The sequence below is a fragment of the Tiliqua scincoides genome, chromosome 1, assembly GCF_035046505.1.
Source record: "Tiliqua scincoides isolate rTilSci1 chromosome 1, rTilSci1.hap2, whole genome shotgun sequence".
Taxonomy (NCBI): domain Eukaryota; kingdom Metazoa; phylum Chordata; class Lepidosauria; order Squamata; family Scincidae; genus Tiliqua; species Tiliqua scincoides.
Genome location: NC_089821.1, coordinates 189,739,770 through 189,765,054, shown reverse-complemented (window position 1 = coordinate 189,765,054; position 25,285 = coordinate 189,739,770). Strand labels below are relative to the sequence as shown.

At 44.6% G+C, this 25,285-nt stretch overlaps 1 protein-coding gene across 1 annotated transcript in view; it reads left to right on the top strand.

Moving 5' to 3' along the window:
- FAXC (failed axon connections homolog, metaxin like GST domain containing) overlaps nt 1-25,285 on the top strand; it is a 35,350-nt gene that overhangs the window by 1,605 nt on the left and 8,460 nt on the right. Inside the window, exons 2-4 of the mRNA XM_066610124.1 lie at nt 10,800-10,935; nt 15,630-15,826; nt 23,934-24,151. Of these exons, the coding sequence (XP_066466221.1) occupies nt 10,800-10,935; nt 15,630-15,826; nt 23,934-24,151 (551 nt within the window). The remainder of the gene's footprint in view (nt 1-10,799; nt 10,936-15,629; nt 15,827-23,933; nt 24,152-25,285) is intronic.

Here is a 25,285-nt window from a genome sequence, read left to right as displayed (position 1 = left end):
ATCATGTAAAAAAATGTTCACATTAGTTTTTTATCTAACTAATAACAGCTTCGTTCAAAGCACAGTTGGGTGAATTTGGGATTTGCCTTATATTGTGCCCTTCTGTTTGCTTATGTACCATCATCTGAGTCACAATATGTAATTATTACCAACTACAAACTATGAGATTTTCCAATAATGCCAGGCCTTTCCTTTCCCTTCTTCTTTTTTTCTTTCTTTCTTAATATTCTAGCCCAAAAGAGAATTCTGGGGAAACTCTGTTTGCTAACTGATCTTGTCTGATCTTCGAAGCTAAGCAGGGTCAGGCCTGGTTAGTACTTGGATGGGAGACTGCTTGGGAATACCAGGGGCTGTAGGCTTATACCATAGTCTTTCGAGACTGAAGGTTGCCAACCAGCCAATCTGAATAAGAAGACTGTTCGTTTTTAGATGTTTTCTAATGGACCCAAACAATTACATGACTGTAATGTTCCAATATAGTAATTCTCTCTCCCCCCTCCCCAATTTTCTGAATGCACTTGGATGTTGCAGAGTAAAAGCAGATAAGAGTTACGCAAGCTCATTTGGTTCTTGATTTGGTAGTTCCAGTTCATTATTTTTCCAGTAGTAGTGCTCAACAAATAATGGTTTCTGTAGCCAAGGCACTACTGTAAAACCTTTCTGTTTTGTTGTTCAAAAGTGAGGTTGTTTATTCCACAAGCTACAGCTTATGTTGGTCAGGCATTCAATATATACAAAAGTTAGGCAGATGTTCTTATAAGGCTGGTAGCTTAGGGAAGCCCAATCAACCCTTTGGGACAACCTAAGGAGTCCCAAAGAGATGGAAGTCCTGAAGAGTGCAGATGTCCTGGTGATATCTGGTGGAGGCTATGACTGGAAGGAACTAGTGGACTAGGCCAGAGACATGGGCTGAGCAATCCTTTGGTTCCAGCAAGTCAGCAGCCAGTTTACGCTGTTGAATCTTAAGCACTCCCATCAGCAAGTTTGAGATGAAAATGCAAGTGCTTCCAAGAACAGAATGTAGCATTTCCTCAGAATCCATGGCAACACGGTCACCTTCTACCAGTTCTGTAGCAATATGCCAGCAATATTCCCACATTAACCAGCAATGAGCACATTGATCCAGTGTGGCAGTGGGGATAGCAAACAATACTGTAACATGGCCAATAGCTGTACCTTTTAAGCAGAAGTCAACTCGTTTTGGGTGGTCATGGTTGTCAACCTAAAGTTTGTGGTCACTCGGTCTTTTTCCATAGAACAATCTTACCTTAGCCCTTCCACTGCTTTCCAGATTGTAGGACAAAGACAGAAACAAGACCCTACTCTCTGAGCTTTGAGTGGGGGTGAGGAAAAGATAATTCCAGGTTGGGGTTGGATGGGGACTTGTCCATTAGTCTGTTGACACTGGCAAGGTGCTTCTTCTTCTTCTTGTAACTCACTGGCCAAGGCAAGCCCTTGGCCTTCCCTTCTAGCTCCAAGCTGGAGGAGGAAGGCACAGGGCTTCGTCATTTTGGCTCTGTACTTGCCACCCATTTGGCTCTGTGCTTGCCAAACACTCAATAGTGCCTTGTAAACTCAGTCACCAAACAAACCCTGATCCAGAGCCAAAAGAGGTAGGGCTTCTCTGGTTAGTGCTATATTCAAGGCACTCTAGACATCTCACCAGTCCCCCAACCTTCCTCTCCACTTTAGAACCAGAAAGGAGGGTCAGGGGGCACAGCATAGCCATGGTGATGCAGTTCCCAAGAAGGAAAGTCATAACTGCAGTCTAACAGAAGCAAATGTTGGTAGCTTATTTGTTTTCAGTCTTGGATAGGAAACGGGCAAGGCAGCTTTGATCCTTGTTTAACCTTTTGCATGCTTGACTACTGGAAACAGCTATGGCAGAGGCAGGACTAGAGTCTGCACCATGTATCCCACAGAGCAGCTTTCTAACCATCCAGAAACAGGCAGAAGGAGGCCTCAAAGAGCTTGCGTCATCCCCCACAAGCCCATAAATCCAGCTATACATACCAGGATCGAGAAGGTTGGTTACATAAGGAGCCTTGGGGAAGTATATCCTTCATACCCAGGTGGTCCCAAGTTCATCATGTGGTCTCTCGCTAGGAAAGGCTGGAAGGCATCTCTACAAGTGAGAGAATGCCATATCAGAGGGAGCACTGCAATGATGCAGGTTATCTTGTGTGTTAGCCAGCTGCACCATCTTATTCAGCCATACCTCCCTTCCCTCATGCTTAAGCAGCTGGCAGAACCCTGCCCCCTTAATCTCACTGGATCTCAAATCACCAGAGGGTGCAGAAATGGTGATTCTGAGTCCCTGCCCTGTGTCATATTCAGAGCCCTTTCCTGAGGTTAGCTAAGATGAGAAAGAAATTTGGAAAGTGGAAGAGAGCTCCGTCTGCTAACTCTGAGTTGAAAAGAAACAGTAACTGTGGCAAAGTGAAAGCATTTGTTGAATAGTTTCAGAGATGAAAGGATTTCTGAGAGCAGGACAGATAGACCTACTTGTCCCAGCTTGTGCCTGGAAGTTTCATGGTGGACATGCAGATAGTAAGTGTTGTTTACTCCACTTTGTGCTGGATACAGCTTCATCTGTCACACAACATTCTGCCAAGCAGCTTGCAAAGGAACTGCAACTTGAACAAGAAAGCTGGCAGCTCTATAGAGGGGCAGCCAGAATATCTCTAGTCCCTACAGCTGGTGATGTGGTAGGCCTCTCACATGGTCTGCATTGCCTTGCCGGTGGAGAATGTCCTCACCTCTGCACCAGAGGGCTGCCTGTGGTGAGCTAAGTGAGATGGTAACAAGGAATGGTCAGAAGCTACAACACAACTTCTGGACTTGCTGCTTAGTAGTGGTGATGAACTAGAGAAAAAGAGAAAGCTGCTAGTGTCCATGCCTCAGACTTCTCTTCTTCCCCTGGGGAGACTGGGACAATACATATTCCATCCCCTGAAGGCAATTGCAGTGAAACTCTTTGTGCAGAGCCTGTTTGTTTCTCTCTGTGATCAGGCTGTGATCCTACAAAACAAAAAAGCTCATGTATTTGGCCAGTTTGTTACCAAAAGGGCTGTTTTGTTTAGGGGAATTATTATTCTGCCCTTATTGGAACCTTAGGACGCAGGCTGGATAACAAGACGGCGTAATGCAGAGAAATTCCCTTTAGCTTAAAGAGGAGACTGAGAGAAAGATAACTTTTAATAAAAGATTATAGTGTTATTACAAAAGCACAAAGGTAAACATAATGCACATGGAGAAATGATAAGTGTATGTTTCTTGGTCCTAATACTTGAATCCAGTGTACCTAGCTTTCATGGTGGTTGTGTGTGGAGAGTATTTGGTGCATCCGAGGAAATCAGAAAAAGGAAAGGTTGTAGGGAAGGATTTTAGGAGTCCCTGGTCTGCCAAACCCAGCTGCTGACTAAAGATGGGGAGAGAAGGGGAGAAAAAAGGGGGGGGGGAAGAAGGGAAAGAGTTCCAGGTGCAAAATAGTTACCTGTCCTGCAGAGCAGTTGGATGGGGGGGGGAGAGTCCTGTGTGGAGGACCTTCTGACACAACACAGATATGTTGGTCCTTGGAGAGCAAGCCAGAGAGAGCATGTGGCAGGAAGCCCTCTCTTAAAAAGGGTTTTCAGACCGTGCTGAGCTGGATGGTAGCTTGCTTACTGCCACACAGCAGGGTAAACATTGAAAAGATCAGGATGTCCCTTATCAGCAAAATTCAATGGGGTCTAATGGCTGGCTTCCTAGCTGGGGGAACCTAAACAATACCAACACAAGAAGGCAGTTCAAGTTTGCATACAGGACTTAAACAATGATTGGATTAGGAGACACTTTGCATACAGTTCTTAAACAGTGATTGGGTTAAAACAATACAATGAATACAGTAAGGTAGGAGACACTTAAACAATGATTTACTATGCCAGACTTCCTCCCATAATATGTGACCATAGGGAGGTGGATTGTGTAACCATGAGCTTGTGACTTGACCACAGTTTTGGAAAAGTGTGCTGGGAAAAGTTTAGCCTGCATGATATTTTAGTAACATAACCAGATAGAGAGAGAAAATTACAACTAAAAGGGGATTTTTCACATAACAAGTTGTCTGTGTGCTGTTCACGAGAGAGTTTACCTGCCTCGTTTCTGTGTACTTACCCAGTCATAAAACAATGCAGTTTAGCCAAGACAATTGACATTATGGGGTGATAGGACATAGGAAACACTTGCAATGTTCATATGGAGCCGTGGTATTTCACCCACACATGCTTGCCACTGGAGTGCATTGGCCTTGCATCCCCAACTGGAGCAGTACTGTTAAAGTTCCTGGGTGTTTTGTGTGAGGTCCTGAGGTAACACAATCTCAAGCAGGTTCACTTAGAAGAAAATGCTGTTAAGTTTATTGGGGCTTACTCTCAAATAAGTGTGCATGAGCTTGAATTGCAAATCTCTTAATTCAGTTGGAAACATCCCTTGATGTAACTTCTTTCATTTTTAATTGCTGTTATACGTTGATATGCATAGCTTAATCATGGGATTGTTAGTTTAGATTTAGACAATTAACAAGATGGGCCCTGCAAAAAAAATGTTTTAAGTAGGCCATCTTTTGTTTGCTCGTTTTGAAACATTTACTTTTAATTTATTGATGTATACTTTTGCATGTGTAGGTTGTCCCCTACATATGTAGTAACCACCATCTTATTTTTGAGTGTCCCATTGTGTTTCCAAACTGATATACATGGGATATCCTAGTTCAGCATTAGAGGGAAGGGTATTCTTTTATTGTTCTCATTTTATCTTGTATCCCTTTTTTCCCTTATGCTGTATTTTATTTAATAGTGACTCCTAGGACTCTTATTTTGTCATAAGCATCAATGTGTTAAGTCTGTAACTGTTGCTTTTGTAAGCTATTATCCTACCTTTCATTTTAATCTGACTTGTAACTTCATATGTTTTAAAAGCTCAGCAGAGTGGCTGAACTGTTGATAGCACAATGTCCAGTCCATTTTCTCCAAAGTAAGTCCCACTGAGTTCAGTAGGGCTTACTCCCAAGGAAGTGTGCATGCACTTACTGCAGCAGTTTTCAACCACTGTGACACTGGTGTGCTGCGAGGCTGTGTCAGGTGTGCCGCAGGATCAGAGGAGGCAGGCAGCAACAGCTGCTTTGAGCCTCCTGTGGCAGGCAGCACAAGGAAGGGAGCAGCCAGCGAAGGGGCTGCTAGCATGCAGCAGCTGAAGAGTCCGCTTGGAGCTTGCTCCTGCTACTGAGCAGGACTCAGGCCGCAACCTGATCCTCTCTTTCCTGGGAGTAAGCTCTGTCGGCTACTATGGGGCCTGCTTCTGAGTAGACATGCATAGGGTTGGGCACGAAGGAGGTTGTTGCCTGTCTGCATGCTGATTGGCCAACAAGAGAAGCCTGGAGGAGCCAGGAAGTGGGAGCTTCAGAGTGAGTGAGAAGAGGGAGCCAGAAGCAGGCACACAGTGAGCGAGTCTGCTGAGGCCCCCACCTAAGGACTGGTTGGCTGAAAAGGGTCCCTGAAAGTCCCTTTTCCTTGCCAGTTTGCCTGCAACTCCCCAAAGCAACCCTCCCTGCACTTTTAGAGGAAGGGCGCTGGGCCACAATCCTATGTACCCTTTCCTGGGAGTAAGCCCCATTGACTATAATGGGGCTTACTTCTGAGCAGGCATGCATAGGATTAGGCTCTGGGGGTGCTACCCATTCACACTTGCCTGGGAGTAAGCCCATTGACTATAATGGGGTTTAAGATTGGGCTTTTGGTTGCACTCTTTTTTCTCAAATACACAAGCGGGCAATTGGCACTTCTCTCTCTCCTCTTCTCTCTCCTGGGGAAATAATACATAATTTAATGTAAGTAAAAAACTGGCAGTGTGCCTTGACAATTTTAGTGCCTTGTCAGTGTGCCTTGAGCTGAAAAAGGTTGAAAATGGCTGACTTACTGGGACATGAGCTCTACAGAATGCAGTGGGCCTTTCTTCCAAATAAAAGTGCATGGGATCAAACTGTACTGGTTTGATATGGCTTTGGGAAGGGAGCTTTGATTCTCAAGCAGGAAAGCTGTTGGTGGCCCATTGAGCCTGACTGAGGGCCCAATTCTATCTAATTTTCTAGTGCCAATGGGGCATGTTTTGCATCTTTGGTGGGGAGGCTGTCTCAGATGCCTCCTTGAGGTATGGGAACATTTATTCCCTTACCTCGGGGCTGCATCGTGGTTGCAGTGGTCCTGGAAAGTTGGATAGGATTGGGCCCTAACATGGTTTGCCATCTGGCTCCTTCCATATTCATTATACAGGTGCAGCTTATTTATCCACTGATTTTTTATCTGTGGATTTGTCTCAACACAAACTTTTGAGAGTGTTTAGATCAGCGATTTTCAGCCTTTCTCATGCGATTTCTCATGGCACACTGACAAGGCACTAAAATTTGTCAAGGCACATCATGCTGCTGGTGAGGGGTTTGTATCCCTCAGTGGCCCTATTAATAAATGATATTTATTTAATAAATAAATTGCCAAACTTCCATGGCACACCTGTGGACCACTTGTGGCACACCAGTGTGCTGTAGCACACTAGTTGAAAATCACTGGTTTTGATTAATTTAATGAGTGTGATTGTCATAAGCTGGGACTTGAAGGTAACAATTGCATATGGTGCTGCAATTCATTTTAATTATTCTTGTAAACCATCTTACAGCACCATCCTATCCACCTCTACTCAGAAGACCTGCTGTGTTCTGTGCAGCTTATATCCAGAAAAGTGTGTATAGGATTGCATCCTTCATTATTGGAGGTTTCAAGTTCCAGTTCTTCTGGGATAGGACCAAACAAAGCATTTCTGTATACCAAAGTTGTAAAATGGGCCAGAATGAGGAAATCCAGACATTATTCTGATATATCTGATAGATGTATTATGATAGGTGGAAAAAGTCATTGTTAGGTGAAGCAGGAATAAACAGATTAATATCTGGGAATGTTGTCTAGAATCTTACAGTCAAATACTGTACCAGGTAGGGAAGTAACGCAAAAATGAGTCATTGGCTTCATACCAAAAGGCAGTTACCATGAGAGAAGGAAGCATAATCAAAGATGAAACAAACAAGGTTTAATGCTCCATTTTCAGCAAGCCTGTAGATTTCATAAGGTGGCTTGGTCCAAAAATACTGATGAGGTGGCCTGAGTCATCTGAGAAGGAGATTCTTGTAACTACAGTGGTTACTCAGTGCTCCGGAATATCATTAGACAGTGAGTGAGCCTGCTGTGGTTTTAGCTGGAAATGCAGCACTGCCAGACTGAATTGGATGTTGGTGTGCTCAGTCAGTGCTTGGAGATAACCTATACCACCTCTCAGGAAGTAGAGATGATACTAGAAGCCCTTTCTTGTGCCTCTTGGAGTCAGTCTACTAAGCAGCAAAATTGTGGAATGAGGCACTGGCACATTTCAGACATATTAGGAAACTAGCTACATGCCCTGGAGAGCCACTTATGCAGTCTTCTCCTGCGCATTTACCTCCTCTGCTCATGAGATCAGGAATCCTGTGAAGCACAGTTTGGGTGAAGCTGGGAATTGTGGTTGAACATTGGCTTCCAAACCAGGATGTGAAATCGGAGTTTGAAGTTGGCTTCACATCCTGGTTTGGAAGTCAGAATTCAACCATAGTTTCTGACTTCACACAAGCTGTGGAGACGTGATTGAAAGAAACCAAGATTGATATGCCACAGCTTTGCAACAGTGTCAAGGAGGTAAAGGGACGGCAGAGCACACAAACTGGGCACGGCATCAGGGCTCAGCAAGAAGGCCCATGCCTATCAGAGGGCCCACCTAGTGAGACTGTCTCCTGAACCCTCAGTACCAGGGGCCTAGTGTCCCTAGTTGTTAGATCTTCTAGAGCAGTGGTTCTTACTCCTTTAGCACTGGGACCCACTTTGTAGAATGAGTATCTGTCAGGACCCACTGGAAGTGGTCATTACCAGAAGTGACATCATCAAGCAGGAACATTTTTACCAATCCTAGGCTGCAGTGCTACCCACGCTTAAGTCTCATTGACTATCATAGTTAAAAGTATCTTCATAGTAGCCTGTTAAACATACAGATCTGTGACATTCCCCATATACAGCCAGTTACCAGGGTAGCATTAAGACTAATACTATTAAAAATAAAATATTGAAATGAATGGGGATCCACCTGAAATTGGCTCGAGATTTCACAGTTTGAGAGACCCACAGTTTGCGAAACACTGTTCTAGATGGTTTTCTGAAGGCTCTGTGGATTTTCCTGCTGTGCCTCATTAGAAGCCCTGATTGCCCTCTGAAATGGGAAAATGGCCCTGGTCATGAATCAGATTGCTCCTGAAAGACCATTGCTTTCATAGACCCAATGTCATAGAGCCGGTGTGGCTCCCAGGTTGTCCAGAGAGCTGCAGGCAATGAAACAGCTTGGCAGATGTTTTGAGCCACAGTGCCAGTAGCATCACTAGGTGGTACGGGGATGCAGACCACACCAAGTGACACCTTTGAGGGGGTGACCACTACTGGCCAAAATTTTGGAAACCTTCTAGAAAATTTGTATTTATGAATAATATCATGTTATATATCAATGGAAAGGTAATTTCATGCCTTCTCTACTGGAACAAACCATGTTGAAATATGTGGGGAGCAGTTGCGGACCTACTGTTAGGTTTGATGGGGCAAATGCCCCAGGTGCAAGCTTCTAGAACCCCATGGAAGCCTCTCTGAGGCTCCTGGCGGGGGTCAGAAACTGTGCTTCCGGTGTTCCGGAAGCACAGTTTATAGCATCAGGGAACCTCAGACATCAGAGAGCATCAGAGAGAAACCTTGACATAGCTCTGGGTTGCATGAGCCTCAGGTGAGTAGTGGGGACAGATATTCACCCCGCTGCAGGGTCAGTGGCACCATCATGGATCTTTGCCCTGGGCATGGAGCTGGGGAGGTCCTTCACTGTTGGGGTGGGGCCCTGTATCCGCGGATCACATATTTGCAGATTCACTTATCCATGGATGGGGTCTGTGGCCTCCCTGCATGCCCCCCAAATGCACACCCTCTGGAGGGTCCTCTGAGGCAGGCAGAGGCCATGCACATCTGTCCACAGTGTCTGCCGGGCTCAAACTGAGCCTTAGAGTAAAAGTCACTTCAGGTTCTTTCGTAAAACCAGAAGTGACTTATAAGGCATTAGGTGGAATGCCCATCTGGTTCCCCAATGGAGTGAGGAGGACAGCATAGGCACCAGGGTGGCTTGCAGTGCTCATTAAAATGCAATAAAATACAGGGGTAAGCAGATAAAACAGTAAAAAGTAAAAGCCAGCATACAGCATCATATTATTACTATTAACAGTATTTATATACCCCTTTAAACTAAAAGTTCACAAAGCGGTTTACAGAGAAAAACCAAATAACTAATGGCTCCCTGTCCCCAAAGGGCTCACAATATATATATATAAACACGAAAAGCATTAAAGCCCCAAAATTCAACACATTGCTACCAATAAGCACTTCTAATAGTAGAAGGAGCAGTATACCAAACCAAAACTAAGTTTTCGTGGGGAAGACAAACTGAAAAAGAAATGTGTTTAGCTGTGTTCAGTGTAAACCTGAGATAGGGCATTTTATTTTCCCTTTCAAATTTGGCTACCTGAGGAAAGGATGATCCAGCTGTGGGTTGGAGTTGTGGAGGTTCTTGTACCAAATGCTGGTCAAGGAAAGGATAACTGTGATGCAACGGGAGCTGGTGGTTGTTTTTATTCTACTCTTAATGGTTTTGTGTTGATTGTCACTGCATTTCCATTAGTGAAAACGATCGCCTTAAGGCCAGTGTCTGCTCTCTGTTCCCTGGCATTCGTACAATGTTACTTTCTGGAACTGAAGTGAAAATCTTTATCCAGTATCCTGGAAATAAGTTGGAGCAAGTCCATGGTGAAATTTTCAATTGGGCATAGGGCACTGTGAGCTCAGCCAGTTTAGGATGGAATGCTGTATAAGTCTGTTACTCATGTGAGACTATCAATTAGACTAAATAGGGAAGGGCAAATGTCATTACGACAATGGGCTCAGCTGAAGTGCAAGTTGCATAAAGTAGTATGTCTGTAGGAGTGCTTCCAGTGGCAATTGTACACGCCAACTCGTCATGTATGTCAGTTTAAGCATGTGTGTCTATATAAGTATATAACAAACTGGTAGGCTTTTAGATATATCTGATCCAAAGTTAATAATAATAATAATAACAGGTATTTATATACCGCCTTTCTTGGTCTTTATTCAAGACTTTATTCAAGGTGGTTTACATAGGCAGGCTTTTATTTAAATCCCTTATTAAATAGGGATTTTTACAATTTGAAAGAAGGTTCTTTCTTTCAAGAACCACTACATTCAAGGTGTTTCATTCCGATCTGGCTTCACATTCTGGCCTCCATCCTCCCACGCTCAGAGCAGATGGAAATAGCTCGGCTTCAGCTTGCCAGCTGCTTCAAGGTCGCACGGTGCCGGTGGCCTTGAACTGGCGACCTTGTGGATGTTATCTTCAGGCAAACGGAGGCTCTACCCTCTAGACCAGACCTCCTGCCCAGGTTGTCTTGGCTTCCTGTCTGTCTTTTGCCCTTGCAGTCTAAAGAGCTTCTTAGTGATTTCAGACTTGATGAATAAGAAATGGCAGCAGCCCATTAAAAGGCGGATGGAGATTGCAGTTGCATCCTGCTTTGTGCATTTAACATATTGTTACTATATAACACATGCTGGATTCTGCTTTGTAAAAGTTGCCTGCTTGTTTGCTTATAGGAAAGAGCAAGAACTTGATTCGAAAGATGCTATCATACTGCATCAGTTTTCCAGGCCAAGCAATGGGATCCCCAGTTTATCTCCTTTCTGTTTGAAAATGGAGACTTACTTAAGAATGGCTGATTTGCCCTACCAGGTAAACTTGTGCATGCTATGGTATAATGTACTTTTGGCTGTTTATAGACATGTCAATCCAACCTTCTCACTGGGGAGCATTTGACTTACCCAGGGGTGGGTAAGTGCACTTGTCTATTTGGTTATCAAAAAGTGAATCCAAATGTGTAGGTACTCGAGCAGGACCCAGTTATTGCACAATGGTACCACATTTGGGCTTGCTGATTGGAAAGCACTCCCATGTCACAAATGCATGGTCTGTGAGAAATGTATACATGGGAACCGGCTGCCCTCTCATTTCATGCAAGCTTTGGAGGGCAGGCAGTTTTGCGTGTGAGGGTGCTTTCCAGAAAGAATTCTCTTTTGTATGTATATATGTTCTGAGTGGCATGAGATAAGTCTTTACCATATGAGAACATCCCCTTTTTAGTGCTTTGTAGGGCAGACACCAGGTCTGGCCCAAGACTTCCTAAAGCCAAATGCTGCTCCCCCTTATCTAATGATGTTCCAACCTCTTCACCTCCCATTCCCCAGTGCTCTAGCTCAGCACTCTCCTCCCTTTCACATGTCCTTCTCTTCTCTGTTCCCCTCTTCCTTTTCCAGTCCAGGGAGTAGTAGTAGTAGGAGAAAGCTGTGGAGGCTGGCAGAGGTGGGTGCCCCCACCAATCTGCTGCTTGAGGAGTCTGCATCAGTTGGCCTCGTGTTGGCCAGCTCTGGCAGAAGCCTTGCACTGGACCAGAATCTTCTCTTTAAAAATTCCTAAACAGAGTATTGGGGTTTGCCTGCATACCTGGCTGTGTTAATCAGTACATTCTGTACCCTTGCAGTTCCATATGTTGGAAAGCAATTATTTCATGGTCAAGCCTTGATTATACTGAAGTGTGCTCTTCCACATCAGTCATAGTTTTGCCTCATAATTGAATGAGGCAGAAACCAAGTTTTTCCCCATTCGCTTTGGGTAGATTAAGAGCTGCTCCAAGTCCAGTGAGGTCAGTGTGCATGCAGAAGACGTTTCCGCCATGTATGTCTTCCTGGATCACATGTGCAAAACTTTGTGCATAGTTCCCAAACTGGAATATCAGAGCCCAATCCTATCTCTGGTGCTGCTGCCAGGTGCAGCAGAATGGCTGCTGCAGCATCCAGTGGCACTGCCAGGGCCTCTGGAGGTCTCTTTGGGGGAAGGGGACTTTTGCAATGGGGCTTCTCAAGTCTGTCGGTTATTTTATCTGTGCAGACTTGAGAGCCTCTGTGTTGGACTGTAAAGCCCAGCACTGATGAATGCATACAGTGGAGCAGGGTTCTGCAGGTCCCTCCCCCCTCCTGCTCCATTTCCACCCCTTGCCCTGCCCTCTCCCTGCCCTCCCCGCATCCCGGAATACTTCCTGCCTGTCCCCAAGGCCTCACCGCCACTGGAGCTTTTACAGTGCTCCGTGCCTCATCCATTCAGTGCTGAACTCAGTGCTAACTGGCACTAGGTCAGTGCCAACTCCTCTCTGGTTGTTGCAGATGTGCCTTATGGCACAGGCACCCAGCATTGGCACTGGAGCTCAGCACTGGCGCTGAGGTTAGTTAGGATTGGGCCCTCAATGTCCACTGCTCTGGACTGGAAATGGCATTCTGGCAACTGTATAGGGACCCCATTCACCAAATTGAACAGATGGTGGTTGTTGTCACTTTTGGCAGTTACAGTAGTTACAGTTTTGGAGTGTAGGAACTAAATATAGGCCATTTTGTCCCCCTTTGCTCCCTTGATATGAGAGGGGGAAGTTGGATTTAAATTCCATGCTATTCCCAAAAGACGAGTGGTGCTGTCAAAGCTCATAACCCTGGCCATCTGTGGGGCACCTAAATACAGTACACAGAAAATTTACTCCCACTGAATAACTGAATCCTCTGATTGTATTCAGGTCCTGCAAGTGCATAATTTCCAAAGCAGAGATTTGCAAACCTTTTCCTACGGAGTGTTTGAAAGTCGAGAGAAAAAAGTTCAAGCCTTCTGAGAACAAGCAGCCTCTTTGCTTAATAAAACTAAGTTCATAAATGATCCCAGAATTTTGCTTTCAGAATCCGTAGGCAGTAGAAATAGACGTGATCTATACAAATTAAATTAAAACCATCTTAGCTTTCATCATCCACTCTTATCCGAGATCTAGCAACAGTGAAGAAGAAAAGGAAACTGGACTTCATATTGGGATACTCTGAAGCACTGGAGGTCCTGGCTGTGTTGCTGCCAGGGATGCCAGGGTCGCATTCTGCGTCACAGCAAGTAATTGCTGTGACATGATGACATCACTGCAATTACTTCTGGCTGGCCACACCTTGTCCTTTTTAAAGCTTTTAAAAAAAGTGACAGAGGCCAGTTTCTGCTGCTTTGGAAAGGGGCAGCTGTTCAGAGTGACCTGCTCCTAATGACTGCCCCTTTAAACTGTTTTCCAAAGTGACAGAAGCCAGTAGCACTGCTGGCTTTTTTTTAATTTGAAAAAGGGAAAAAAATGGCAATGTGGGGGAAGTGGATGGCACCGCCACTCCCGAGGCATGCCGCCAGGGGCATCTCACCCCCTTGACCCCCCCCAAGGTATTCAAGTGCTCTGCAACATAGGTGGAAGTGACATAATGAAGCAACAAACCTTCTGTGCTTAAGGAGACTGGACCAGACTGCAGTGGTGGGGAAGACCAAGCAAACCCCCACAGCATCTGGTTTCTGTCAGGCTTCCCATTCTTTATGAGAAAGGAAAGGAAGATGCGTATGCAACTCTGTGAACCTTCCTCGGAAGGCTTGTTTAGAGACGGCATCTTTAAAAGGAAGTGTATTTCCTTGTCTCTCTCATATTCCATGAGATTGTGTCATTCATGCCACTGTGTATGATAAGAATAGTTTTGTCCTGGAGTGCACAAAGTGGCTAACTGCATAATTTAACCCATTTTTGCCCAGCCCACAGGTGTACATATTTGGTCTTGTTGCATATATGCAATGTTGGGCAGAAATTGCTTAAAAAAAAAATCAAGGTCCTTAAAATGCAATTATGAATATAGTCAGCGCTAGAGGACAAAAATACTGGAAGCTTCCACAATCACAACACGTGACTGGTCCCTCTATTCCAAATGCCTTCCAGAACAGACCAACTGAGACAGATGGACACATACGCATGTCTCACAGGAGGGAGTTCACAACGTGGGCATGGCCACAGAGATGGCTCTCTTTTGCATCCTCGCCTATTTCACTGATACTGGTGAGATGCAGAGGAGGGCTTCTCCAGCTGATCTTAATAAGAACATAAGAACATAAGAACATAAGAACAGCCTCACTGGATCAGGCCATAGGCCCATCTAGTCCAGCTTCCTGTATCTCACAGCAGCCCACCAAATGCCACAGGGAGCACACCAGATAACAAGAGACCTCATCCTGGTGCTCTCCCCTACATCTGGCATTCTGACTTAACCCATTCCTAAAATCAGGAGGTTGCGCATACACATCATGGCTTGTACCCCATAATGGATTTTTCCTCCAGAAACTCGTCCAATCCCCTTTTAAAGGCGTCTAGGCTAGACGCCAGCACCACATCCTGTGGCAAGGAGTTCCACAGACCGACCACGCGCTGAGTAAAGAAATATTTTCTTTTGTCTGTCCTAACCCGCCCAACACTCAATTTTAGTGGATGTCCCCTGGTTCTGGTATTATGTGAGAGTGTAAAGAGCATCTCCCTATCCACTCTGTCCATCCCCTGCATAATTTTGTATGTCTCAATCATGTCCCCCCTCAAGTGTCTCTTTTCTAGGCTGAAGAGGCCCAAACGCCGTAGCCTTTCCTCATAAGGAAGGTGCCCCAGCCCCGTAATCATCTTAGTTGCTCTCTTTTGCACCTTTTCCATTTCCACTATGTCTTTTTTGAGATGCGGCGACCAGAACTGGACACAATACTCCAGGTGTGGCCTTACCATAGATTTGTACAACGGCATTATAATACTAACCGTTTTGTTCTCAATACCCTTCCTAATGATCCCAAGCATAGAATTGGCCTTCTTCACTGCCGCCGCCAGTGGCACAGTTGGGTTAGTATAGAAGGCGATCCTTCATGTAAATTGGCCCCAAACATTTAGGGTTTTGAAAGCTAAAACCAGCGCTTTGAATTGGGCCCAGAAACAAATCAGCAGTATGGTTGTTGTTGCAATTACATGCTCCTAGTAAGAGGCCCAATGCCAGCACCAGGTTGCTGTTGGCCCTAAGGTAGTCTGTCCCTGGGCTCACACACTCCCATGGCTGCCACTGCCTCTGGATACCGTGGCTTCAGGGGTGAGCCAGACGGGCCCTATAGTGGATGTAGGCCCTCGGCTAGTGCCCCGCCTTATCTCTGATGCTAGTCTTGAGTTGGCTTCTCATCTGCTTCACCTAACAATTCAGCCACAGAGTGAAAGATTAGTTACAACCTGGCAGGCCTGTCCGAGGATTCCAAGAAGTGTACCATCTCAGTGGTTTATGTGAGTGTGTGTACATTCTTCTGTGATTCACACTATTGTTAGATTGTAAACCACATGGGTCTTGGCCTCACTACAACCCTGTGGAGAGGTGCTGCTGTTTCAATTTTACAGTTGGGAATAATGAGTCTGAGAGATGTGGTCACTTGGTTCATTCGTTGTCCAAGAGGGATTTGAATCTGAGTTACTACTCTGTGTTTTCAATTTATGGGTGATTCTCTTGTTGTTATGTTTCTGTTCTTAGAACTATTTTGATGGAAAACTTTCCCCTCAAGGGAAAATGCCATGGATTGAATACAGTCGTCAAAAAGTATCCGGCACAGAATTCATTATTGATTTTTTGGAAGAGAAGCTTGGAGTGAATTTAAACAAACACCTTGGACCACATGAAAGAGCTGTTTCTAGAGCGGTAACCAAAATGGTGGAGGAACACTTCTACTGGTAAGCCGCCATGGAAATGAACATGCTCTGATGACTTCAAGCACTGCGCTAAATGTCTACAAATAGTTGCTCTTTTCATCTTGATCTTGAAGTTCTTGTTCTGCCCAATATTCTTTTAATCCATGAAAACAAGTTGTTTCTGCACCTGTGAATGGCAGGATTAGAAAAGAGTTTTCTATTAGTAGCATTTCTGTACAGCTTATGTAAATTTTAAATTTGAGAATATTATTTACTACATAGTGGTTTGCAATTTAAAAATATGAAATCAGCAATGAAATTTGAATGAAAAGCAGAGTTGTCTCAGGTTAGTGCTGATCTCAAAAAGAGTTGATGCTATGAGTTCCTTTGGTCTGGACACTCTTCTACCTTCCTTTCAGAGCATGGAGAACTTCAGAGAAGTTCCCTTGGAACCACCTTGGGAAGGTGAGGGAAGGGCTACCCCAAGAGTTCTTGGGCTGGTTTGAATGATTCAATCAGCTCCTAAAAAGATCATCAGGGGGCAAGCTTGGTCTATATTCTGAGCCACATCTGATGTGCATGAGCATGCCCAGCTCGCCCTCCTGTCATGCCACTCCCCTTATCTGAATTGTGGGTGAGATTTTTAGTGCAAACCTCCCCTTCACGTGCAATCAGATACTTATTTCTATTGAATTTGTGGGTAAGGGAGTGGTTTGGGCAACTCCCCTATGATTAGAATGAGGGGAACATGGTGATGCATTGTGGGTGGAGCCAGCTCAGACAACAGCCTTCCAACTTGATCACCTTTGCAGGAATGAATGGTATGAGGGCCTCTGGATTGAACACTCTTCTTCCTTCACCCTGGAGAACACAGATCTTAAAGTAGCCCCTATAAAGACTCAAGCAGGACTGTTCGATAGTGTTGTGATTTCATCATTTGGTTACTTTTAGTGAACTATGTTTAGAGTTGCATCCTTACGGTTTGATTCTAAGCTTGAGTTCCCTTCTAGGATGGGAGCTTTTTGTACACATTGTGGGGAGGGGAGAGAGAGAGAGAGAGAGAGAATGTATATTATTGAGGGTTATTGGTCTGGTGCATAAGGGCAAATTACATAATATAAGAAGATTATTAATTAATCAGATCAAGGTCCCATCTAGTCTTTTCTCCAACACTGATAGATTCCTAGATGTCTCTGGAAAGCCAAAACTTGCATATTGAGAAGCTGGACTGGAATAATAAGCATGTGAAATTAGTGAATCTGTGTGTATAATTCCATGCATGGTGAAATGCTTGTGGGATCCCAGATGTTGGAGATATTATTTCCACCCCCCTTTAGCATATGTAGATTGCTCTTGCTAGATTGAACTACTTGTCTGAATGAGGAGGAAATGCATCCAACTTTCTACTCAAGCTATGAACTCTAAGACCTTACAGAGATATGCAGTCATCAAGCCTTTCTGAGAGTCATTTGGGTCTATTATTCAGACTGAATATATTCTCTTGTATTTTGGAATCAATGTCCCCCATGGGACTCTAGTCCCACTAGGATAGCATGTGTTCTAGGATGCAGCTCTGAAACAGATCAATAGTGCTACCAAAACAGCACACCAAAGAGATTTTAAAAATAAAACTCTTTTTGTTGTCTGATTACCTAGAGAGAGGGGTTGACTGGTCAGGTGATCACTGATCACTCAACCTCAGTCTTAGACTGGGCTGCTGCAACCAGAAGGGCAGTCTGTGAGTGAGAAAAATGACTGCAGAAATGCAGTGCATCATCCTGAATTGTCAGGTGAAGAGACAGCGGGTTTTGGTGGTGTCTGTCAAACCTTGACTACTGATTCGGGCTCCACACAGGGTTGGTAATGTAACTGGTTTGTTACAAAGGGCAGGGGTGGCCCAATGTGATCTGCTGCCCTGATGCACATGCATCCCCCAAAACCCAGACAGAAGAATCCTTGCTTCTTGCACAAATGCACAGTTTTCTGCCATACAGGAAGTGTGGGACATGCTGAGAGCTCCCAGAGTGTCCTGCAATTCCTGATTTGTTCACGAGCAAGGAGCAAGTTGAGGGAAAGAGATTGATATGGCTCCATCTGTGGTGAGTTGGAGGGAGGTGTTCCACGGCACAGTGGCTGGGGATAGAAATGGGCCCTAAAGCACATAGACTAAATGTTCAGAAAGGCAGCTGTTGTCTCTTTTTGAGTCAAGGAAATTGCACACTGAATGAAGTTCCTATGATGCCTCTTTGGTTTAATAGTTCCCCCCCCCCCTGTAATGAAGAAGATTCAGGGACATGCGCAAAAGTCAAAGGGCTACTCCCTTTGATTATATTTCCCTTCCTCCACTTCCTTCTTCTCTCCCCTGAAGTGCCTCGATTGATGTCTCCGATTGATGTCTCCTTCTTCCATTTGCGTGAGCGGTTTAGTGCCATAAATAATTAAGATTGTGATGCACAGAAGTCCAATGCTAGGCTGGCACTGACCTGCTTTCCTTTGTCAGCCCCCTCCTCACCCCTCCTCATAGCTCAGGCAGCTGAGTCCTGGCAGGCCGTGCTACAGAGTCTCCAGGCTGGGATCAGGATCTTGGGAGTGCTGGCAGTAGTTCCATGGCTGTGATATGTGGGATGCCACCACTTAGGTGTATTTGAATGAGTGCAGCAGAAGACTTTTTAGGCTGAGGCCCTGAGACTGCATTTGATTACTTTTCTCTTGATTGTCTTCAGTGATTTCTGTTCACTTGCTGCTCGAATGTTAACAGGAGCAACTGTGTCTAGGGATGTTCTGCTTGTTTCCAGGGTGCTTTATACAGGTTCCTGGCACCTCACAGAATCAGCTGAAGAAGGTGAGAGCTGTGTGCAGATGGCATCTTATGGGAGGCACTGAACAGACTGTATTTTCAGGAAGGGACCTGTCTGTGTGGGCTTCATTGAGCCCACACCTCCTCTGCCTGTTGTTTATGGTCATGTGAGGTCACTGCTTCTTTCCAAAACCCATAGGAGATGGCTGGAGGAGAGAGCTGACTAAGCTCTGCAGAGTGAATGAACTGACTTGACCCCACTTAGAAAGTATTCTGGGATTATAAATATGTTACGTTGTTGGAAAACTACTGGGCCTGACTATGAAGAACAGTGGTGTTTATATGCCTCTCTTTAAGTGAAAGGGACCTTGTGAAATAATCTTGTGAAAGGGACAAACATTTTGGGGTGGGGTTGGGGGGTTAGGGAACCTACATGAGCATCTTCCTAGGTTTTTTTTTTTTTAATATTCCAAAACTCTTTATTGATATGTATGCTGATAAGTGTGTTGCTAGTTCCAGTACCCTGAAACGGAAATACATTAGTATAGCAGTGATTATCAATTCCATCCAACACACAACTTTCACACTCAGGTAAGTATTGCTATGGTAAAACATGATTATTAATCTACAAGGCAATCCTTGGTTTCAAAATTGCTCCAGTTGATTCCTTGCAATTATTCACATTTTCATAAAACTGCGTGTTGGAAGGGATGAAAATGATGCCTGGCTCAACTTTGTGCTGTGAGGTTGTACATGCACCAGTGTGCAACTTTGTCTTTCCAGACTCTGTGTGCTACCAGCAGAGGTTATGTGGATTGTATAAAATGCTGGCACAGCAAATATTTCCAGATGGCTCAAGGAAATGAACCAAGCCACATGCTGCGGTTTAGGCAAAGGCATTCCTTCTTCCAGATGTCCTTTGCAGTCTATCTACCCTAGCTCTCAAAATAGTAATCACGCATAAGAGCTTGAACATAACCTAATCACCAATGGCCCAATCCTCTGGGTGCAATATGCTGGTGGACTGTGCATTCCACCAGCATAATGTACTTTGTGGCTGCCACAAACATGGCACTGCTGTGAGGCCTGGCCTCACAGCCTGGCCATTACCACAAGTGATGGTCCGTAAAGTGGTCCATACAGAGACTGAGGATGCCCGTTGGTGCAAGTGAGACTGCAGGGCTTGGGAGGGAGGCGGAAGTGGAATGGGATGGAGGTGGGAGGAATGGGGAGGGGGGCAGATCGGGCCCAGGAATTGGGGGCTTGGTGGCAGCAGCAGCAGCTGCCAAATCCTAACCCCCTTCCTAGGCCTAGTTCTCTTTATGGCTCAATGTGAACTTTCACCAGCAATATTGCTGGTGCAGGTCCACATTGATCCATGCATCAACTGGGGCTTATTCCCGGTAGTCCAGCTTTAAGCCAATTGGATTAATTGCTCCCCGTTGGGCCCTGCACATAAGAGGACCCCATGCTAGGATAATATGCTCTGGTTTTGTAACTACAGTTGGACCCTGGTATCTGAGGATCCTTCTCACCACAGAAGCAAGTGGACACCAGGGTCCAAATTTAAATGACTCAAAAAAGCTCACCAAAGTAGCATTTCCTACCTTTGTTTGGCTAAACCAGGGGTGCCCAAACTCCGGCCCTGGGGCCACTTGTGGCCCTTGAGGCCTCTCAACGTGGCCCTCAGGGAGCCCCCAGTCTCCAATGAGCCTCTGGCCCTATGGAGATTTGTTGGAGCCCACACTTACCCGACACAACTGCTCTCAGTGCGAAGGTGACTGTTCGACTTCTCACATGAGCTGTGGGATGAGGGCTCCCTCCACTGCTTGTTGTTTCACATCTGTGATGAAGTAGCAGCAGCAAAGGAAAGGCCAGCCTTGCTCTGTGCAAGGCCTTTTATAGGTCTTGAGCTATTTCAAGACCTTCATTCATTCATATAAGTTCATCTTTAATATATTCATTTATGTAAACTTATGTAAATTTATTCAAATATAAATGTAAATCCCCGCCCTCCCCGACACAATGTAAGAGACATGTTATGGCCCTCCTGCCAAAAACTTAGGTCACCATGGCTAAACCACACTGTTTCCCAGCCTCTAGAGCTCATTTTAGGACTTCTGGATTGTGCAAAGGCTCCTTTCTCCTCCCAGCATTGCCTCAAAATGCATAACTATAATTTGCGATACCAAGTTCTCACATGTATTTACTTTTCAAAGGTAATCTACATATTTTGTTTGTTTACTTTTAGGCTTACAGACATGCAAATTCATATTAAAATGTGCTTTCATGAACTGGGTCCATTTACTCACATGCACTTTTTAAGAACACATTCGGATTGCTTTCCATTCTGCCTTAGAAATATAAAGTCTATGATAAATTTGTTTATCTCTCTAAGATTCTATAGACCTTGGTTGTGAATCTGGGGCCCACAAGTAATGTTTCCAGTTGGTCCCTGCAGCTCCTAAGGCTGGCCCTGACTACAGGGCAAGGGAACAAATGTTCCCTTATCCTAAGGAGGCCTCACCATGCCAACAGTGGGATGGTGCATTGGCACCACTGCGATTGCTGTGTGGAAAGTTACAGTGGATTGGGCAGTGAGTCTTTCAAGAATTAATTAAATAATTAAAACGGACAAAGACAATATCTGATATTCTGAACTTTACCATTTCAGGTTGCAGATGGCATTTTTGAATGATCCATCCTCCAGGGGTCTCCAAAGTTTCTGTACGAGGGCATCATATATTGTACACATTTTCGCAGGCAAAAAAAATAAATCAGTTTTATAGATGAATAAATGAAATTTAAATGAATGAATAAGTTTTACTTGGATCTTTTTTGTAATCAGCCTAATGTGATTCATAACACATTCACATAACAAAAGAGAAATATGGTATTTAGAAACAGTGCCATGTTTAAACTGAGAAATGATATATTATATTAAATATGGTATTTAGAAACAGTGCCATGTTTAAACTGAGAAATGATATATTATATTAAATATGGTATTTAGAAACAGTGCCATGTTTAAACTGAGAAATGATTTATTATTATTATTATTATTATTAACAGTATTTATATATCGCTTTTCAACAAAAAGTTTACAAAGCGGTTTACAGAGAAAAATCAAATAACTAATGACTGAAATATATAATGTCAAATATTAGCAAATGCTCTGACAAAAAACACAAGTTGCTGCTTGCTGGATAAAATGTTCTGGCAGACCAGATGTGGCCATAGTTAGGAGACCCATGATTTATACAAAAAGCTTCATTGCTGTATTAAAAAAAAAACTGTACATAAAAAAAAATCCTATCCCATCATAGAGAAGGTGAAAGCAAACCTCCTTTTCATGATACGCTAGTTCCCCATGAGCAGGGAGTTTTTAACATCGGGGAAACATCCAGGAAGGACTGTACCATGTGTGTGTAAGTGTAAAAGAGAAAGCAGTTGTGGACCTACCATTGTATTCTATGGGGCAAATGCCCTGGGCGCGAGGCTGTAGGACCCCGTGAAAGCCTCTCTGAGGCTTTCGATGGGGTTGGAAACTGTGCTTTCCAGAAGCACAGTTTACAGCATCAGGGAACCTCAGAGAGGCTTCCCTGATGCAGCCTTGGGTCGTGTGAGGCTCTGTGAGCCTCCAGTGAGTTGGGGGGATGGATTTGTGTGCAGCGGGTGCCATAGCAGACCTTTGCCCCGGAGCACAGGGCTGAGGAAGTCTGCTGCTGAGAGACAGAGAGGCGTATGCTCATTCACTGTTCCGAATACCTTTAAATCACATGGAGAGTACGTGTTTCCCTTTACTTAGCCCTGGCAGTCTAAGTGACAAGCAGTGGTGTTGCTAGGGGGGTGCGGGCCACATCGGGTGACGTGCATGGGGGGTGACACACTGAAATTGTGGTGGTTATGAGTAATACCATCATTATATATCATTGATGTGGAATTTCCAGGATAATGCAATGCAAAAAGAACCAGAGTGAAATATCTCCTTTCAATCAAAAGTTATGGCCAAAAACCCGGAGAACAAAAAATGCATGAAGCCCTATGGAAAGTGAAACTGAGCCATATCGTGCGTTTACTCATGAGTATGTGAACTTGTCTTAGTCCATTGGAAAGGGCAGGCTGAGAGGAATCCTGAGAATGGCCTTGATCCAATGAATGCGGCCCCCAAAACACCTGAGAAGGAAGTCCCTCCCTCCAAGCAGATAATGTATTGAGCCCTATGGAAAGCAAAACTAAGCCTCACTGTCATGTTTACTCCCGAGTAAGCAAACATGCCTTGGCTGGTGGTCAGGCCAGGCAAAGGGGAATATGAAGCACCAGAATGAGTGAAGCCATCCTGATCTGATGGAACTGGAGCTCAACAAATGCTTCAGAAGGCAGCCTCCCCCCCCCCCCACTAAAAAGGATCCAAACAGAGGCTTCAGCTGATAAGGTGAACCTTTTTGAGACTTGGAAAGCCAGGTGGATCCTGACACTGATCTGGTTTAAACAGAAGTTCTTCAATTGAACTGGGCACTGGGTAGGGCTGAAAACCTTACTGATTTTGGAGGGGGGGGGTGTTATTGCAGGCAGGCTACAGAGGAAATTCTCTTGATGGACCAGGGCTGGCTTCTGCTTATTTTATTATTTGTTTTACTTTAATTTTTTATACTTTTCTATTTTAATTTGCCTAATGATGTCACTTCCACCATGACATCACTTCTGGTGGGACTTGGACAGATTGTCATTCTAAAAAGTGGGTCCCAGAGCTAAAAGTTTGAGAACTGCTGCAATAAGGTGTTAGTAAGTTGACACCCTGTGGGGGGGGGGGGTGACACCACTAGTGACCAAAATCACTAAGATCACAATTTGGAAAAATAATACCATCATGTTCTATATCAATCAATGTATAATTTCATGCAGCATGTGTTCTATCTTTATTCTATCAAAAACTATAGCCAAAAAAACCAGTGGGGGCAGAATGATGGTACATCACCATACCCACCACCTGGGGTGTTGCCCCGCCCACTGCATGGGGGGGGTGTGATGCGCTGGCATCCTGCACCATCCTGCACCATCCTGCATCATACTGGTGATGTGAGCCCTAGTGATGCCACTGGTGACGAGTTAGAGACTAGCAGGATTTATGTGGGTGCTACACTCCAAAAAAGCAGCTGTTATGCCTGCTCCCAGCTTGTGCTTCTTTCCTCCATTTGTGGTTTGCTATGGCAGTATGAAACCGGCCAAAGGCAGGGCTGGGAAAACATGCTGACATTACCTCTATAATGGTGGATCGTGTTCCATCCTGGATTTATCTAGACAAACATATTGTGTTTGATACCGCACTAAATTGTTTTCACACCATTCTAGGACCTTGGCTTATTGCCAATGGGTGGACAATCTCCATGAGACCCAGAAGATGCTCTCCCTTACTGGGCCCTTTAGTGACTTGCTGAAATGGATTCTCTGCCATATAACAAAAGGAATTGTGAAGCGGGAAATGTATGGCCATGGCATTGGGCGTTTCTCTGAAGAAGAGATATACACACTGATGGAGAAAGACATGCGCTCTTTAGCCGGTCTTCTGGGTAATGTATCTTGCATGTCATTGTTGTATATTATGTACAGTAATTTTTTGCACTGTTTTGTTAGGTTAGTATTTTCTGCCAGACTCACCCATTAGCTTCATTTTTTTGCACTTTACTTTTATTTTCTTGCTTAACATTCAAATACGACATGCAATCAGGGTCACAGGGGCACATTAGGGAACATGAACATAAACAGCCAGAACATGAACAGGAAGCAGGAACTGTTCCGTTAATGTTCAATTAGTCTCCTCGCTCTAACATGCAGGCTCCCTGCCTACATGCTGCATTCCTGTGTTAAGCAAGAAAATAAAAAATTACAGAAAAATGAAGATAATGGGTATGTGTGCGTGTGTGTGGGGGGATGTTGTACAGTGCTTTATATTGGGTCCCCCCATATCTATGGGGGGGGGCTGGAATGGAATCCCTGTGGATTTGGGGGGATGCCTGTACTTTAGAAATTGGAGATATTTGGGATGTATTCACATGTCAAATTTCATTTTGCTTTGTTGTTCAGGTTTTAGAGAGATTACTCATTATGCTTGCTGCACAGGTTTGACTATTCAAGTCCAATTGGTTCTGCATAACACTAATTTGTTGATGAAATAAAGCTGTAGATCTGGTGTCACTGAGGACATGGCCCTAAATTCCAGCATTCAGACTTACTTCTGGAATGCTTATTGGGGTCGTTCTGATTCTCTTCAGTCATTCTAGGTCAGGGGTGTCCAAACATTTTGGCAAGAGGGCCACATCATCTCTCTGACACTGTGTCCGGGGGCCGAATTAATTTACATTTCAAATTTGAATAAATTTACATAAATGAATATATTAGAGATGGAACTTATATGAATGAATGAAGGTCTTGCAGTAGCTCAAGGCCTATGGAAGGCCTTGCACAAAGCAAGGCCAGCCTTTCCTTCACTGCCACTGCTGCATCACAGACATGAAACAGCAAGTAGTGGAGGGAGTCCTTGTCCCACAGCTCAGGTGAGAAGTCGAACAGTCGTCCTCTTGCTGACAGCAGTTGTGTTGGGCCAGCACGGGCTCCAAAAAGTCTCTGGAGGGCCAGAGACTCATTGGAGATTGGGGGCTCCCTGAGGGCCTGATTGAGAGCCCCTGAGGGCCGCAAGTGGCCCC